General features: G+C 43.7%; 1 protein-coding gene across 3 annotated transcripts in view; it reads right to left on the minus strand.

Moving 5' to 3' along the window:
• FREM3 (FRAS1 related extracellular matrix 3) overlaps positions 1-14,742 on the minus strand; it is a 345,523-nt gene that overhangs the window by 103,175 nt on the left and 227,606 nt on the right. For 2 of the 3 annotated variants that reach the window (XM_029599602.1, XM_029599686.1), the window contains exons 10-12: positions 9,883-10,047; positions 8,878-9,060; positions 8,558-8,688 (exon numbers count right to left, since the gene is read on the minus strand). In XM_029599602.1, the coding sequence (XP_029455462.1) occupies positions 8,558-8,688; positions 8,878-9,060; positions 9,883-10,047 (479 nt within the window). Of the gene's footprint in view, positions 1-7,904; positions 7,991-8,557; positions 8,689-8,877; positions 9,061-9,882; positions 10,048-14,742 lie in introns of those variants that run through there. The other variant, XM_029599769.1, reaches the window with a different exon arrangement.

Below are 14,742 nucleotides of genomic sequence, written 5' to 3' on the forward strand. Positions count from 1 at the left end.
ATACATGAAGTTTGTTCCCCAATTTAGCAGGAAAGCATCTCAAGCTAGTCTGAGATCTCGGAGAAGAATGGAGCAAAATTGGTCAATTTTCCGGTTTTGTTCCATCGCCAAGAGGTCACCTGATGACCAACCTCATAAGTTAAACCATTCATTGGCTGTGGATTGTCGTTTACTAAGTCACAGCATCTTTCCCCTATCACATGCCATTTTGAAAAATGGCCACCTCCCGGCCCGGAACCTAGGGAGCACTCTAGGATCCCTCTGGATCACCAGAATTGTAATTGTGAGTAGGGGAGACTGTCTAGATGGTGGGTTAGCAAGGGAGATGGGGATGAGGATTCCAGCCTCTGGCAGCCAGATTTTTTTTTTTATTGAAAGGGAGTGGTTGGGGGTTGAGGGGGGAGGGCTTGCTCTGGACTTTAAAATTGCCTAAAATATTTTTTTCTATGTACAGCTGCCTTTAGGGAGAGTGAAGGGGTGGACAGGGGGTCTATGCATCTTCCCAGGTTTTTTTTATTATTTGGGGTGGATTGATTCGGGACTGCCGGCCCCTTTAAGACAGCGCCCCTTGAGCATTGGGACTTACATTAACATCCTGATGCTCCCAGGAGAGCTAAGTTCAAATCATATAATGTAGCTTGCAATTTCTTTGGCAAACCACGTTATTTGATTTGCATTACTGAGTGTATTTATGAGCTGATAAGCATGCATTTGTGTTGCGTTCGTGCCTCTTCTTGCCCCTCGCTCCACTCTCTCTACCTTGGGAGCGATTCTCTTCGGCTCTGACGGACAGCTGCGGCCCCGGCTTCTCCCTGCCTCTTGGTCCCAGTGTCCCCAGGCTGGCTTGACACTACGGATCCGCCATGTTCCCGATGACGTAAGGGCACGCATGCGCTCCAGACTTTGTACCAGCAAGGGCGCGAACCTCAGGGGCGTCCCCCCGTAGTGACGTCATCCATTTTCACTTTAAAAGGTCTTTGTTTGCTAACCTCTAATGAGTTAGCAAGGAACTCCAACAGGACTTGCTTTGGAAATCCACGATACTTGCAACAACAATCCGAGTCAGCGAGGGGAATCCTTCTCCACTGCTCGGCCTTTTCAAACTTACCAGGAGTACCCACTCCACGGGGGCTCCTCTCTCTTCTTGATTTCAGATTGCCAGCATACTCAGAAGACTCTTCATTGCCTGGAAGCGATCGCAGACGTGAACACAGTGAGTTCTATTGTAGATAGGAATCGGTACTTGCTCCACGAGGGCCTACATTCCTATAGCTCTGAAGACTCCCTTCCGTCCAAGACGTTATTGCAGGTACAGAGATCGAGAGTTATATTGGCAAGATTGCAGATAGTAATCGGTACTCGCTCCACGAGGGCCCATGTTCCTAGAATCCTTTACAGACTCTCTTCTCCTCTAGAAGCCATATCATATACAGCTATTGTGAGTTCTTATTACAGACTGTTTGTAGGAACCAGTGCTCGCCTATGGCTCCTGTTCCTGATGTACTGAAGACTCTCTGTGGCATAGAGACCATTGCAGACATCTACTATTGTGAGTATACCATCTTGTATCCAGTATACTCTGTCTACTCACTACTTATAGTCTCTCTCTACAGCTCAGCAACCCAGAGATTATATTCCAGTATCAGAAGGACTTCAGCCTTGCCAGACACATTGACTCACTACTGTCACCACTGGTGGTCCAGCTTCCAGCCTAATAAAGAACTATTGTGTTTATTTCATATTCTAGCCTAGCCGGTGGTTCCTCTCAGGATCTCCTCCTGGGGGCGCTGTCATCTGCCATCGGCCCAGGGATTCACCATTTCCTCCAAGTGGTCATTCCTTACACTACTGTCACTCTGTGGGAGCCAACCACTACCGACCACTACACCGCTTACGAAAGTATTATATAGATAGCTAACTTCTCTTTCTATGGGACTTGTCAGCAGCCTATATATAACAGATTGCTACTCCGTGGCGGAGGCATGATAGATTGCTATCTCAGTAGCGAAGTACAATATACCTATTGTTAGCTCCTCTCCTCAGAAGAGTATCATTGAACAGACTACCAACTCCTCTTCCTTGGGGAGTTGATCCATAAGAGATTGCTACTTCCTTTTCTTACAGGAACATCTAACAGCAGTTCGTTAACAGATTACTAACTTTGCCCTCCTGGCAGGGTAAGTGCTACAGATAGCTAACTCCTCCCCTCTGGAGGAGCAGATCATGATAGATTGCTACTCCTCCCTCTTTCAGGAGAAAAGCAGAACAGATTGCTAACTCCACCCTCCTGGCGGGGTGAGTGATAACAGATTGCTAACTCCTCCCCTCTGGAGGAGAAGAGCATAACAATTTGCATGCTAATCAGCCCACTGCTTTAACTAATAGGCTAATCCTCCATTCTTCAAGTAAAAAATCTTCTTCCTCCTTGTCTAAGTAGTTTTACAGATATAAGAATAACCATGTACTTTAACCCACATTGAAGGGGAGGCAATTTTAAAAGATTTTTTGTTAAAGTTTTTAATAAACGTTTTCAGGATACATCACCTATGTACTTCCAATATACATCTTTTGCATAGCATAGTACATAAAGGAAAGGAAATCAGGGAATAACAGATATAGGAGATACATAATGTGAATGGTACAGACCCTATACTTTTTCATACTTATAAAATTCCCCTTTTAGATCAAAGCACAACCTTTCTAGGTCAGCAATATCTTGTACCTGGGTCTGCTAGTAAGCCAGAGTGGGAGTAGTTTTCCAGAAGTTGGCAATAGTGAAACGCACCGCCAGTAGCAACTTGTTACGGTTGGGCGATAGCCGGGTGTGGTGAACAACTCCTGCAGGGGTGACTCAGGCCAGGAGAATGGGAACAACAGCAGAATATCTGGTAAGGCTGGTTAGTGTCTCTGGAGCTGGGTGTAGGATGATAGGAGTCTCTGGTGCTGGGTGCTGGCTGAGAAGGAGTCTCTGGTGCTGGGTGCAAGAGTGAACATCAGGAAACACTGGAACAGCATGGGGGTAGCGTGGATGTGAGTGAGGGTAAGCAAGGTCTGTATACAGGAACTGAGTGCAAGTATGGGTGGAATCAGGATAGCGTGCAGGTAAGCGTGAGACTGAATGTAGGTAAGTGTGAGCTGGATGAGAACCAGGGCGAGCAGGACAGATAATGACAGGACTAGACAAACCAAGACAAGACTACACTGAACAGGAACCACAAAGGCTGAAGGCAGCGAGGCAAGGAAGCAGGGGGAAGTAGGACAGCAACAGGGAGGGATTCAAGAACAGACACGAAGGAAGCAGGCAAGGCAGAATGTCTACAGGACCAAATAAGCAGAGGCCCAAGGCCACAGAGCAAGACAGATAAGCGAGAAGCCCGGAGGCGCACAGGATAAGTAACAGGAGGCTAAAGCAGGGAGTCCAAAGGAACTCGATGCCGAAGCACCGAGGCATGGGCTAGGCGAAGTTAAGTAGGGAATTTGGGACGTGGAGCAGATAGGTAGGACAGACTAGGCCAGCCAGGGGGGCTTGCTCATGAGGGGCCTCTGGTGGTGAGGAGGCTGCATAGCAGCCATAGTCCTAACACAACTGACCCACTAATTTCCTGCACGTCACCAGTTCCAGAGCCCCATCTCATTCTCCTAGGAGACCAAGTAAAGGCCAAACATGTACAGCAGTATCAATAATATCAGCAATTTCTTGCACAATTTGGGACCAGAATGTTTGAACTATAGGACAAAACCACCAGATATGAATAAAAAAATCTCTCTGACCACATCCCCTCCAGCAATCCGGACACACATCAGAAAACCGTGCATAAAACAGTGGAGTACGGTAAGTCCTGTGAAGCAGATGGACCATAAGCTCTGTACATCTCGTAGAAATAGTAATATGATGGGCATTGTTCCATATAATCTTCCAAGCCCTAGAATCAAGATTTAGGCCCAGATCCATATTTCAAGATGCCCTGAAACAGCACAGCTAAACCTTTCTTAAGTGAGCCCATATTAGTGATAAAACTTTCCAAACCATTTAGGGAATGAATAGGCTGTGCCAAACTCATGTAGCTCCCCCAAAGCCCATCACAGCTGAAAGTAATAGGCTCAGGAACCCTGATCTAGCTCATAATCATTCTGAAGCTCATTGAACTCCAGAAAATCACTCTCGTCCCAAAACTGCGCTATACAAAGCAAGCCCTTATTACGCCACTCATGTACCTTTGGATAAAGGTACAATTAGAAATACATGGGTTAGCATAGATAGGGGAAATAGGAAACAAACTCCCATGGTCCTTACCCAGAAACTTAATAACCTGCCTCCAGATCTGCAATGTATGGGTTAGCATTGGACGAATTCTACAAACCCTTCAACCATGTGGCGAATCAGAAGGCATAAACAATAAAGTAGCCAAATTAGCCAGTTCAGCCTGCTCACGTTCTAAAGCTACCCAGAAATTGGGAAAATACACCCCCTGAAGTGGTGGTGTCTTGCTGTGAGGAGAGGACTCCGCTGTTATTTTCTGTTTCTTTTTGGGGAAAGAACACATTTGTTAGAAGATGCAGGAGGAAGGTTTTTGGCTGCCACTTCCTTCCTGCTAGAAGAGAACTGCTTGTTTCAAAGGGGGTCCTTTCCATCGAGGATCTAGAGGGAGTACTAAAAGGACTGTGTAAGATCAAGGAGACCCTGAAGATCTGCTAACCATGAGTAAAGGAGAAAATATCACTGGGGACACCCATCTGGTGTTCACCACCCTGGGGAGAGAAAGAAAGGATTTACTCTCTGTGCCGCAGACTTTGCTATTTTTATTAGCCTGGAAGAGGTTTTGACCATCCTTAAGACCCTGCCCCTCTGGGAGCTCCACTTTACCATAATCTAAGAGAGTGGATGTATTCCCTGCTCTGATATAAGTGAGTCCTGCACACATGGAGGGAAGAGGCTCTAAAGGGATTGAAGAGAGATTTCTGTGGTGTTGCAGTTTGAGTTTTGTGACATTCACCATCAGTGCTTAACACTAAAGCCTTTTATTCTGGACACTATCCAAGTGGCTCCAGAGTAATTACTTCTGCACTCACTACAGAAACCAGCATCCTCCCCAGGGAAAACACAAGGGAATGGGCAAAGAAACCACCCCTGTCACATTGGGACCTAAGAAGATTCCTTTCTTCCCCCAGGCCAGAGAATCCACACCTTGGGAAGTAAAGGAGGTACAAGAGCGAATCAGGGTTCATGCCATGAAGAGTTTAAATAACTTTATGGCCTCACCCTTGCTAGGTCGGCACAACGGGGTGAGGTTTCATAAATAAATGTAACCATGTAACTACACAAATCGTTAAAAATGGGCCAGGATGAGACAGGGAACATGCTGAAACCTATACCACAGCTTCGGCAGTATGTTAATCTGCAATAAGCTAATTCGTCCATACCACAAAACGTTAAATGTTCCCAGTCTACCATATCCTGTCTGATTTTACTAACCAACCTAGCAAAATTTGTCGCATATAATTCTTTAAATAAATTAGGGATATAAATACTTAGATACTTGAACCACTCCCGCACATGCCTAAAAATTGAAAAACAATCCGGTATAGTCAGTCTAGGACCTAAAGAAAAGAATTCAGACTTATCCAAATTTATTTTATAACAGGGAAAGAGCCAGAAGAAGTCAGGAGGTCAAGCAGCACTGGACGTGACTCGTGGGGACTTGACACGTACAGCAAAACATCATCAGCATATAATGAAATTTTATGTACCTGTTCCCCAACTTCAAGCCATGGATACTGGGTGCTGTCTTACCGTCACCGCTAGAGGATCTATGGCCAGATCAAATAGCAGGAGTGAGAGCAGGCACCCCTGATGCAAATAGCATCAGGGGTGCCTCAAATAGCAGGAGTGAGTGCCTCGTACTACAGGAATAAAAGAAGATAATTCTCCATTAATTAGAAGCCTAGCCCTGGGCCTTTGGTACATAGCTGATACCCATGAAACAAGTCTCCAAGGAAGACCCACTAGTCATAACCTCAAAGAGGAAGGCCCATGATAACCTATCGAAGGCCTTCTCTCCACCCAGGGAAAGGATTAAGCCTGGTATACCTCTTTTATGGGTCATAGAAATGATAATGAATAAACGCCTAGTATTAGATGAAGACACCCTGCCCTTCATAAAGGCGGTTTGGTCCTTATGCACCAGATTAGGGAGAACGTGTTCTAATCTCAGCTGTAATATTTTAGCCAGTATTTTAATGTCAGAATTAAGAAGATATATAGGCCAGTAAGCCCCACAATCTACTGCATCTTTACTCTTTTTGTAAATTAAAGTAATAGTAGCATTGGCCATATCCCCCAGAGAACCGCTCATTGAGCCAGCTGAGTTAAAGAATGGGAGAAGAAACAGAACAATATCTGAAGTATATTTTTTGAAAAGATCAGGACTGTAATATATGTTCCAGAATTGGCAATTCCCTCAGGAGGGTCAATGAACTATTCTTTTAAAGAAGAGCTGGAGAAGAAGACCATCAGGAGACCCCCAACTGCAGTTTCCACCCTGGGACATGGGATTCAGGCAGGTGAAAATCGGGCATGCTCTTCTGGAATTAGGTACTGTTGGGAAAAGGGACATCCACTCTGGTTAGGATACCCCAGTCCCTTGGGACAGACATTCATTCCACATGATGGATGGATTCCAAGTTTTAGTAACAAGGGACTCTTTCAGAGGGGGATACATCAAGTAAACTTGTACTACAACAAAGACAAAAAATCTGGATGCTTTTCGACATTCGATTTATTCACTTTATTGATTTTCTTACAATCAATATCAGTAAATATTAATATTATTTTGAACATCCATCCAGCAAGTTCTGTCTGTTTTGTCCAGGTACCTGTCCCAAAGAGCAAGAGTAACACACACACACACAGGTTTCCAGTGTTTGGGCCCAGAAGGTTATCCTTCCCCCCATAGAGAAGAATCCCCCCCACCACTTGGGAAACAAAAGAGTCGAGGAAAGGACAAAAGAGTTAGCCCACATAAAGAAATAATTTTATGGCCCTTTGGATTCCTAACTATTCCCCGAAAAAGAGTTACATAGATATATATGTGGCACGCCTACGAGTTGGCTGCTAGATATCACTAAGTCCTTGCTTAGAACTTTACAACTTTGAGCCTTCCATCCCTTTCTGCCCCTCCCAACCTGGAGGGTCTGGAGTGGTTGCCTGCTCCTATTTAGTGTTCTTTGGAGTCATTTTCATTTAGATTCAGAGCAGTGAGGATGTAGTTTTTTCCATTCTCTGGTGAGGCCTCCCAGCCTGCCAGAGGGTTGTTCAGTATTTACTTGTAGCGAGATAGATTTTTGCCTGATTCCCTCTGGGGAAAAAGGACTCTCATCCCAGAGACCGAAAGATCTATGAGCCCCTCTACACCCTAGAGGGAGCAAGCACCAGTGATAGATCGTTCTGAGTGAGATTTTGATGGCCAAGATGTATCCTGACTTTTTTCAGAAGTGATTCCTGCTTAAACCTTGCATCCTTTGGAAAAGGCTCCCCCCAGGCACAAAGAACAAGGGCTAAAGAATGTGAGCCTTAATCTACTTTCTAGATGCGGCAAGCACCAGTGATAGTAAAGCAGCAGCCACCGAGAGATTTTTCAGAAAGCAAGTATTCGAATTTTGTTGTGGGAGGTTTTTTGACTCACCCTCTCCCCCGGGGTTCCAGGGCTGGGGTAGCCTGGTTCCTATGTTCTAATGACTTTTCTTGCCAGAGAGGTCACCAGTATTAACATGGAGGAGAAGGACCAAGATTCTCGGAGTTTCCACTTGGATCTCCACTCCATGGGACCAGGACAGGCTGGGTAATCATGAATAAACTGGACTCAGGTAGGACTTTTCCCGTGTTTGAGGGGACTCCTCCAATATGATTCCCATTCTGCCACTGGGAGAGCTTTTGTGCAGTTTAAAATCGCGATGGGAAGCTTTGCCCAGATACCTGAGAGATAAAGGACACCTACCAGAAGAGAAAAAACACCTTTGTACATCAGTCAGCTGTAAATTTCACTTTTATTGGAATGGACTTTGATTTAATTATTACAGAATCAGTAAATATTTAATTTAACACCCAGTGCCTTGTCCTGCCTGGTTTGTTTCAGCATCTCGCACCTTGGGGTGCAGCAGCTAACACAACACAGGGAGAAACACACCACCATCTGGGCCATAAGTGAGAGCGCCCCCCCACAAAAAGGTTTCCACCCTTGGGACAGACAATAAAGTCATGGGAGAAAGAGAGTAAAAACAGGAGAAAGAGAGTAAAGACATAGGAGAAAGAGTTGTGTATGGGAAGAGTGCTAGCCAGAGCAACCCCAAAGAATAAATAAGTTTGTATGCCCTTGAGATTAAAACCCCCATTAAGGGTTACATGTGCAAAATGAACAAAAATAAATACACATTCCTGGGTGCTGCCCTCATGTCTCATACTTCACCAGAGAGATGTGGTTCTGACACAGCAGCACATGCCAATACCATCCTCCTATTACAATCAAGACTTTCCTTCTATAGAAATCTGCATTCCTTTTACCTGTGTCTCTGCCACCATGTTCTCATCCGGTTTCAAATGCACAGTGAAGGCTTCTCTCATTTCTCTGACTCCATCATAGAAGACCTCAACTTTGACAACGTGTTCAGTTTCTCCTTCTTTAAATTCAATATCTGAATTAGAAGTAAAAGCAGTCAAGAGCAAGATAACTAGCGGCATGCAGGCAGTTCATCTATATAGGGTAAGCGAGGCTTAAAAGGTACTGAAGACTGGCATATGCAGCTCGCTGCGGGCGCCGTTCTTTGTACAGTGCTGCATCACTCTGCCCATGCCTGTCTCATGAATGAAGGACCAGTACCTACCTTCAGAAAGTGGATTATAGTCTTCCCCAGAGGTGGCCGAGCCGTCCTTTGTATGGACCCTTACAATAGAGACCTTGGAGCTGTCCCCTAAGCGCAGGACTGGGAGCTCCACGATAACTACTGCTCCAGGTTGCTGGGGCTCCTGGATACTGTATTTGATTTCAGCAAATTTGATGATTGGTTCTGGAAGGAAGAGGGCAGGTGAGAGCTGTTACCAATCAGTGACACAGACCTGTATTACTGCTGCATGTTTATTTTCTTAAATACACATACTACATCATCTCTCATTCAACATTCATATGCTGTCTAATCAAAGTTCAAATTCTTAAAAAGTCTGTAGGTTACATTATTTTTCTACTTTGCTAAATCTTTTAAATTATTGAGCTTTTGTCTCCGTTTTGGTCCATATGTTGAATTACTTGTGTTCTGGGATTTCAAAGGGGAAAACTCTATTGACAAGTTAATGTATTCTGACAATTAGGATGTTTATATTTTGACAACCAATAAAACAGTTAAACATAAAAAATAGCTCTGCGGGATTATTCCCATATACATTAAGAGTCAACTCATTTCTATTCCTTTCAGTTGACTCATTAAGGTGTTAGAAAAATGCTCTGGGTGCATATTTAAAAGGTTGCATGGACAGTAGTACCAATAAGTAGCCTAGTAAGAAGACTGAACACAATGTACACCCACTCTTTTCAGTCTAGACACTGACTATGCTGCAAAATCTGGAAGTGTGCAAAAGATTATACACAGAAGTAAATCTCCAAAAGACAAAACCACATGTCCCCAGAGTGTGACCCATTATCTCTCCTGCAGCAAAAGAAAAAGGCTGCTGGACTAAACTCTTCAGATATTTGCCCATTTGCACTGATTAGGAACTTTGCAGAACTGAAGCTTCTAGGTGCAATCTATATTTGTAGTGTAAGAAAACTACACCGAGTCTGGTTATCTGTGGTTTGTTTTTTTTCACTTGAACAAAAACAGAGATTGAACACTTACTGTCTTCCTCATCCTGGATTCTGATCAATGCCTCCTTTTGCTCCCCGACTACGGCTCCGAATGGCAAACTGCTCTTCGGTGTGCCCAGCACCAACCTGAATTCTTCCTCCTCCTCGTAAATAGCATCATTCTCCAGGGTCACCACACAGGGCTTCTCGATTTCCCCTGCAGAGAAAGTAGGGAAACATGGGCTACTGGCATCCTTGTGGAAAAATCAGCACGCATCCTCCAACACTGGCCACCTAAGGCTTCAATCTGCCCATTAATAAGAACCCATACCCACCAAATTCATTTGTAACTTAAGACAAGATTTAGCCCCTTGGATAACCACCATAATAAATGCAATACTGACCCAGCATGTCCTGCTTTTTTAACTAAAAAAAGCTGTAATCAAACCTATCTTAAAGAAAATGGGCTCTGATCCAAAAGTAGTCTATCTCAATCAACTAGTCTCCAGCCTTCATTTTTTATCCAAAACAGTGGAGAAAGTAGTCTACTTTCAGCTCCAAGACTTCCTAGAAGAGGGCAATATCCTTTATTCTTATGAATTTTGTCTTGCTAGTCATATCAAACATCATTCAGATGTGGCACAGAAAGTTTATAGAGGTTAAAGATGCTGAAAGGTTTAATGGTAAAAATGCAGGTTTCCTGTGTATGGGAGCCTTGAGGAGTTGTAAGCAGTGTATCGACATCTGCTGGAAGAGAACAGGATGTGCATGGAGCCAGTATAAGAATATTCCAGAGCTCTGGGTCAGCTATGTGTCAGGAGGTGTAACCTACCTTCTTGATAGACAAGGGGATTCATCCCATTAGGGACTCGGTCATTAAGGCAAAAGACCTGACTCTACTTAGTCTGGGGCTGTTCCAGATTACAAGGAAAGAGAGTTGAATGGAGTTGTGATCCTCACCCAGGATCTCAGAAGGGCGCAGCAGAAGTGCAGGAATTTTCCCTTAAAAATCCCGATACGTATTAAGGAAGATTCAATTGGAAGGTTTAGGTATACAGTACCCTTTGAATATGATGGCCGATGAGGAGTCTTGATTAAAAGGTTTTGTAGCTGATGAGTGGGCACAGTCTTTATTTAATTGGTGAAACATATGCTTGAAGATTAATGGAATATGTTTGAACACGGAAAGTTAATATTTGCAATTTATCATCTGGAGTCGTCATCAGAGGAAAATATAGTTCAGAACGGGAACACACACTACAAGCAAAATAATTGTTGGTGGGGCATCATATGATAATGAATTAGTCATTTACCCCTAGCGAGTTATGAAATATCCCCTGATGAAGCCACTGGTGAAACAAGAGCCTTTGTTGGGAATATATTAGGACTACAACAGGGGTATATGAAAATCCATTTGAATTTATTGGAGGCATTTAAAATTATTGTATGTTATTTTGTATTTTATTCTGTATGTGTGCTATTGTATGTGTAGATATTTATGTCTGGGGTAGTACATATGTGTATTGTGAATATCTGTGTTAATAGTTTTTATGCTGATTTTGTAATAAATGTTTGAACATTATAAACGGGTATTTGGATTTGTTTAAGTATAATACTGTCTGCCATTTTTTCACAGATGATATCAAATTCTGTATCAAAATGGGATCAGACCAAATCTTATCCATCACCAGTCTCAATAACCTTCTCATAGCAATAGCCCAGTGGCTCAATGACCACTAACTTAAACTTGTTAATGTTCACTAATATATACTGTATTTTATTACAGGTTCATTTGATATATGTTGTTTGGAACTTGCTTAGAATTTAAGATAATGTGAGTAAAATTATATATTTTTAAATTAAATTAAATTCCTCTAAATCTGAATTCCTTTGGCTGAACCACCAAGGCCACCCCTTACCATCGCTACCCTCCTTATCAGAAACCCCCTTACACCCCAAAGACTCAGTACAGAGCCTAGGGGGTTCATCTGGATCATAACCTCACAATGGAAACCAATAGCTCAAGAATGGTTAGGTACGCCTTCATGTACCTGGGGGTCAAATCTGCCAGCTGCACTAGTACAGAGCTCTTGGTCATGAAATCACCTGCAGCCCCAAGGGCTTCATATTTAAGACTCTTCTCTTTCTTGGTATTGGCTTTTTGCTTTGTACTGGTGCCCATCTCTATCTACCCTTATTCCCTTTCTGTCAAGCAGACCAAAAATTTAGCACATGCTCTGCTACTTCCTTTTCAACCAAGTTCTGTACTTATCGTTACTCAGATCTGCTAGCAATGCTCCTGTGATAATGGTAAGCTATGACTCAATTGTAAATGTAATTATAATTTGATTATATTGCACCTTGAGACTATAGAAACATAGAAATGAAATGACGGCAGAAGAAGACCAAACGGCCCATCTAGTCTGCCCAGCAAGCTATGCACTTTATCCATTTTTTTTCCCTTTTTCTCTCTCCTATCCTAGGAACAAGTGAAATATCAAATGTTCATAAATAAATTAATACAATAGAAACAGAAGCAGCATTTTAAGTTTCAGGGATTTCAGAAACAGTCTTCAAAATAGTTTGAACAAACACTCTAATAAAAAAACCCAACAACATTCCTAAATGGATAAAAAGTAAAATCATACACACTAGTATCACCTGTATGGCACTGAAGCCACGGCTGTAATAATGATTAAAAAAATTCAATTTGTTATCAGGGAAACCAGATTTGAATAAACATCCTGAGGCCAAAATTTAGTGCTATTTAGCAAGATATCCAGTGGGCAGATCGGGGCAGCACTACTTATCCGGCTATCAGGAGCATTCATCAAAATGCGTTATGGCGTTAATGCATGCGTTAACGCCATAACACATGCAATAATAATGTTATCGCATGGTATGAATGCAAATTTGGAAAAGGGTGGGATTAGGGAGGAGTTTGGGCAGGAATTATGAAAATGAGGGGCAATATCGCAATAATGCATGCCATCACATGGTTTTAACGCTGGAAATAACTACACCTTTTTTCCTGGCGTTAAGCTGTGCGATATTACCGAAATGGCTGTAACGCAATTCACGATAAATGTTTAGAATTGCATTTCAGCCATTTGTGTGCTTGGGAGAGGGGGAGGAAGAGAGGGGAAGAGGGAGAGGAGAGAGAGAGGGCCTTCACTGTATGCAGAATAAGACATACAAACAGCACAGTACACCTCAGTGAAGATTTGATTTCATATGGAAACAGGAAAGTCTCACAAAAATGAAATTTCTACTGTGTTCTCTCACCCTAGCTTGATGGACCTATAACAGGGTACCATCAAGCTAGGGCAAGATAACAGTACAGAATTTCATCTTTGTGAGACTTTCCTCACTCCAAATGAAGTCAAATCTTCACCGAGGTGTACTGTGCTGTTCGTACGTCTTACTCTGCATGATAAACTGGCCACTAAACCCTAAACCACCACCAACACCTCACTTTGAGCTATTAGGTGACCCTCCTATAGGCATAGAACTACTTGACTATGAAGGCCTTATAGATAGCAAATGTTGCTTACCTGTAACAGGTGTTCTCACAGGACAGCAGGATGTTAGTCCTCACATACGGGTGACATCATCAGGATGGAGCTCAGTCACAGAAAACTTCTGTCAAAGTTTCCAGAACTTTGACTGGCCCCTGCTGGGCATGCCCAGCATGGCACTAACCCTGCAGCCAGCAGGGGTTCCCCTTCAGTCTTATTTGAAAGCTACAGGCAGTGCCGAAAAATAAAATAACAAAACGTTATGAACCAAACACCGCGGGGCGGCAGGTGGGTTTCGTGAGGACTAACATCCTGCTGTCCTGTGAGAACACCTGTTACAGGTAAGCAACATTTGCTTTCTCACAGGACAAGCAGGATGGTAGTTCTCACATATGGGTGAGAACCGAGCAGAGGATGTCCGAACATGCACCAAATGTACCCAACGGTGTGCAACAGGCACAACAACTGGAGTAGAATTTGGTAAAGGGCATCCTGAACCCTACCGGGCAAGCGGAAGGATGTTGGTACGTCATGTTGAAAACAGGTTACGCAGGACAGCCTGGCCGAAGATGGAATCTTGTCTTCCGGCTTTGTCCAAGCAATAGTGGGCTGCAAAGGTATGGAGAGAACGCCAGGTGGCAGCCCTGCAAATCAGGAAGCGGCACCGATCGTAGGTGTTCTACTGAAGTCGCCATGGCCCTCATAGAGTGTGCTTTAACACGGTCTTGAAAAGGAATGCCTGCTTGCTGAGAGCAAAAAAATATGCAGTCCACCAACCAGGAGGAGAGAGTCTGCTTACCCACAGGTTGCCCTAATTTGTTGGGGTGGAAAGAGACAAATAACTGAGTGCTCTTTCTGTGGGCAACTGTACGGTCTAGATAAAAAGCTTGAGCCCGTTTACAGTCAAGGGAATGCAGAGCCTGTTCCCCTGGATTGAAATGGGGCCTGGGAAAGAAGGTAGGTAGTATGATGGATTGATTAATATGAAACTCTGAGACTACCTTAGGTAAAAACTTAGGATGAGTGCGGAGTACTGCCCGGTCCTGCAGGAGTTTAGTGTAAGGCGGATGGGTAACTAGGGCCTGTAACTCACTAACCCTGCGAGCTGAAGTGATAGCCAGAAGGAAAATCACTTTCCATTTGAGATATTTTAGGTCACAGGAGTGAAGAGGCTCGAATGGTGGTTTCATGAGCCGACCGAGAACCAGGTTAAGGTCCCAAGAAGGGGCCAGAGGATGTAAAGGTGGCTTGAGGTGGAGCAAGCCCTTCAAAAAGCATGTTACGAGGGGTTGTACTGATATAGGGACATCCCCGACACCTTTATCGAAGGCGGCTACCGCACTGACATGCATTCTGATGGAAGAGGTCTTTAGACCTGACTCTGACAGATGCCA

The sequence above is a fragment of the Rhinatrema bivittatum genome, chromosome 1 (assembly GCF_901001135.1).
Source record: "Rhinatrema bivittatum chromosome 1, aRhiBiv1.1, whole genome shotgun sequence".
Classification (NCBI taxonomy): Eukaryota; Metazoa; Chordata; class Amphibia; order Gymnophiona; family Rhinatrematidae; genus Rhinatrema; species Rhinatrema bivittatum.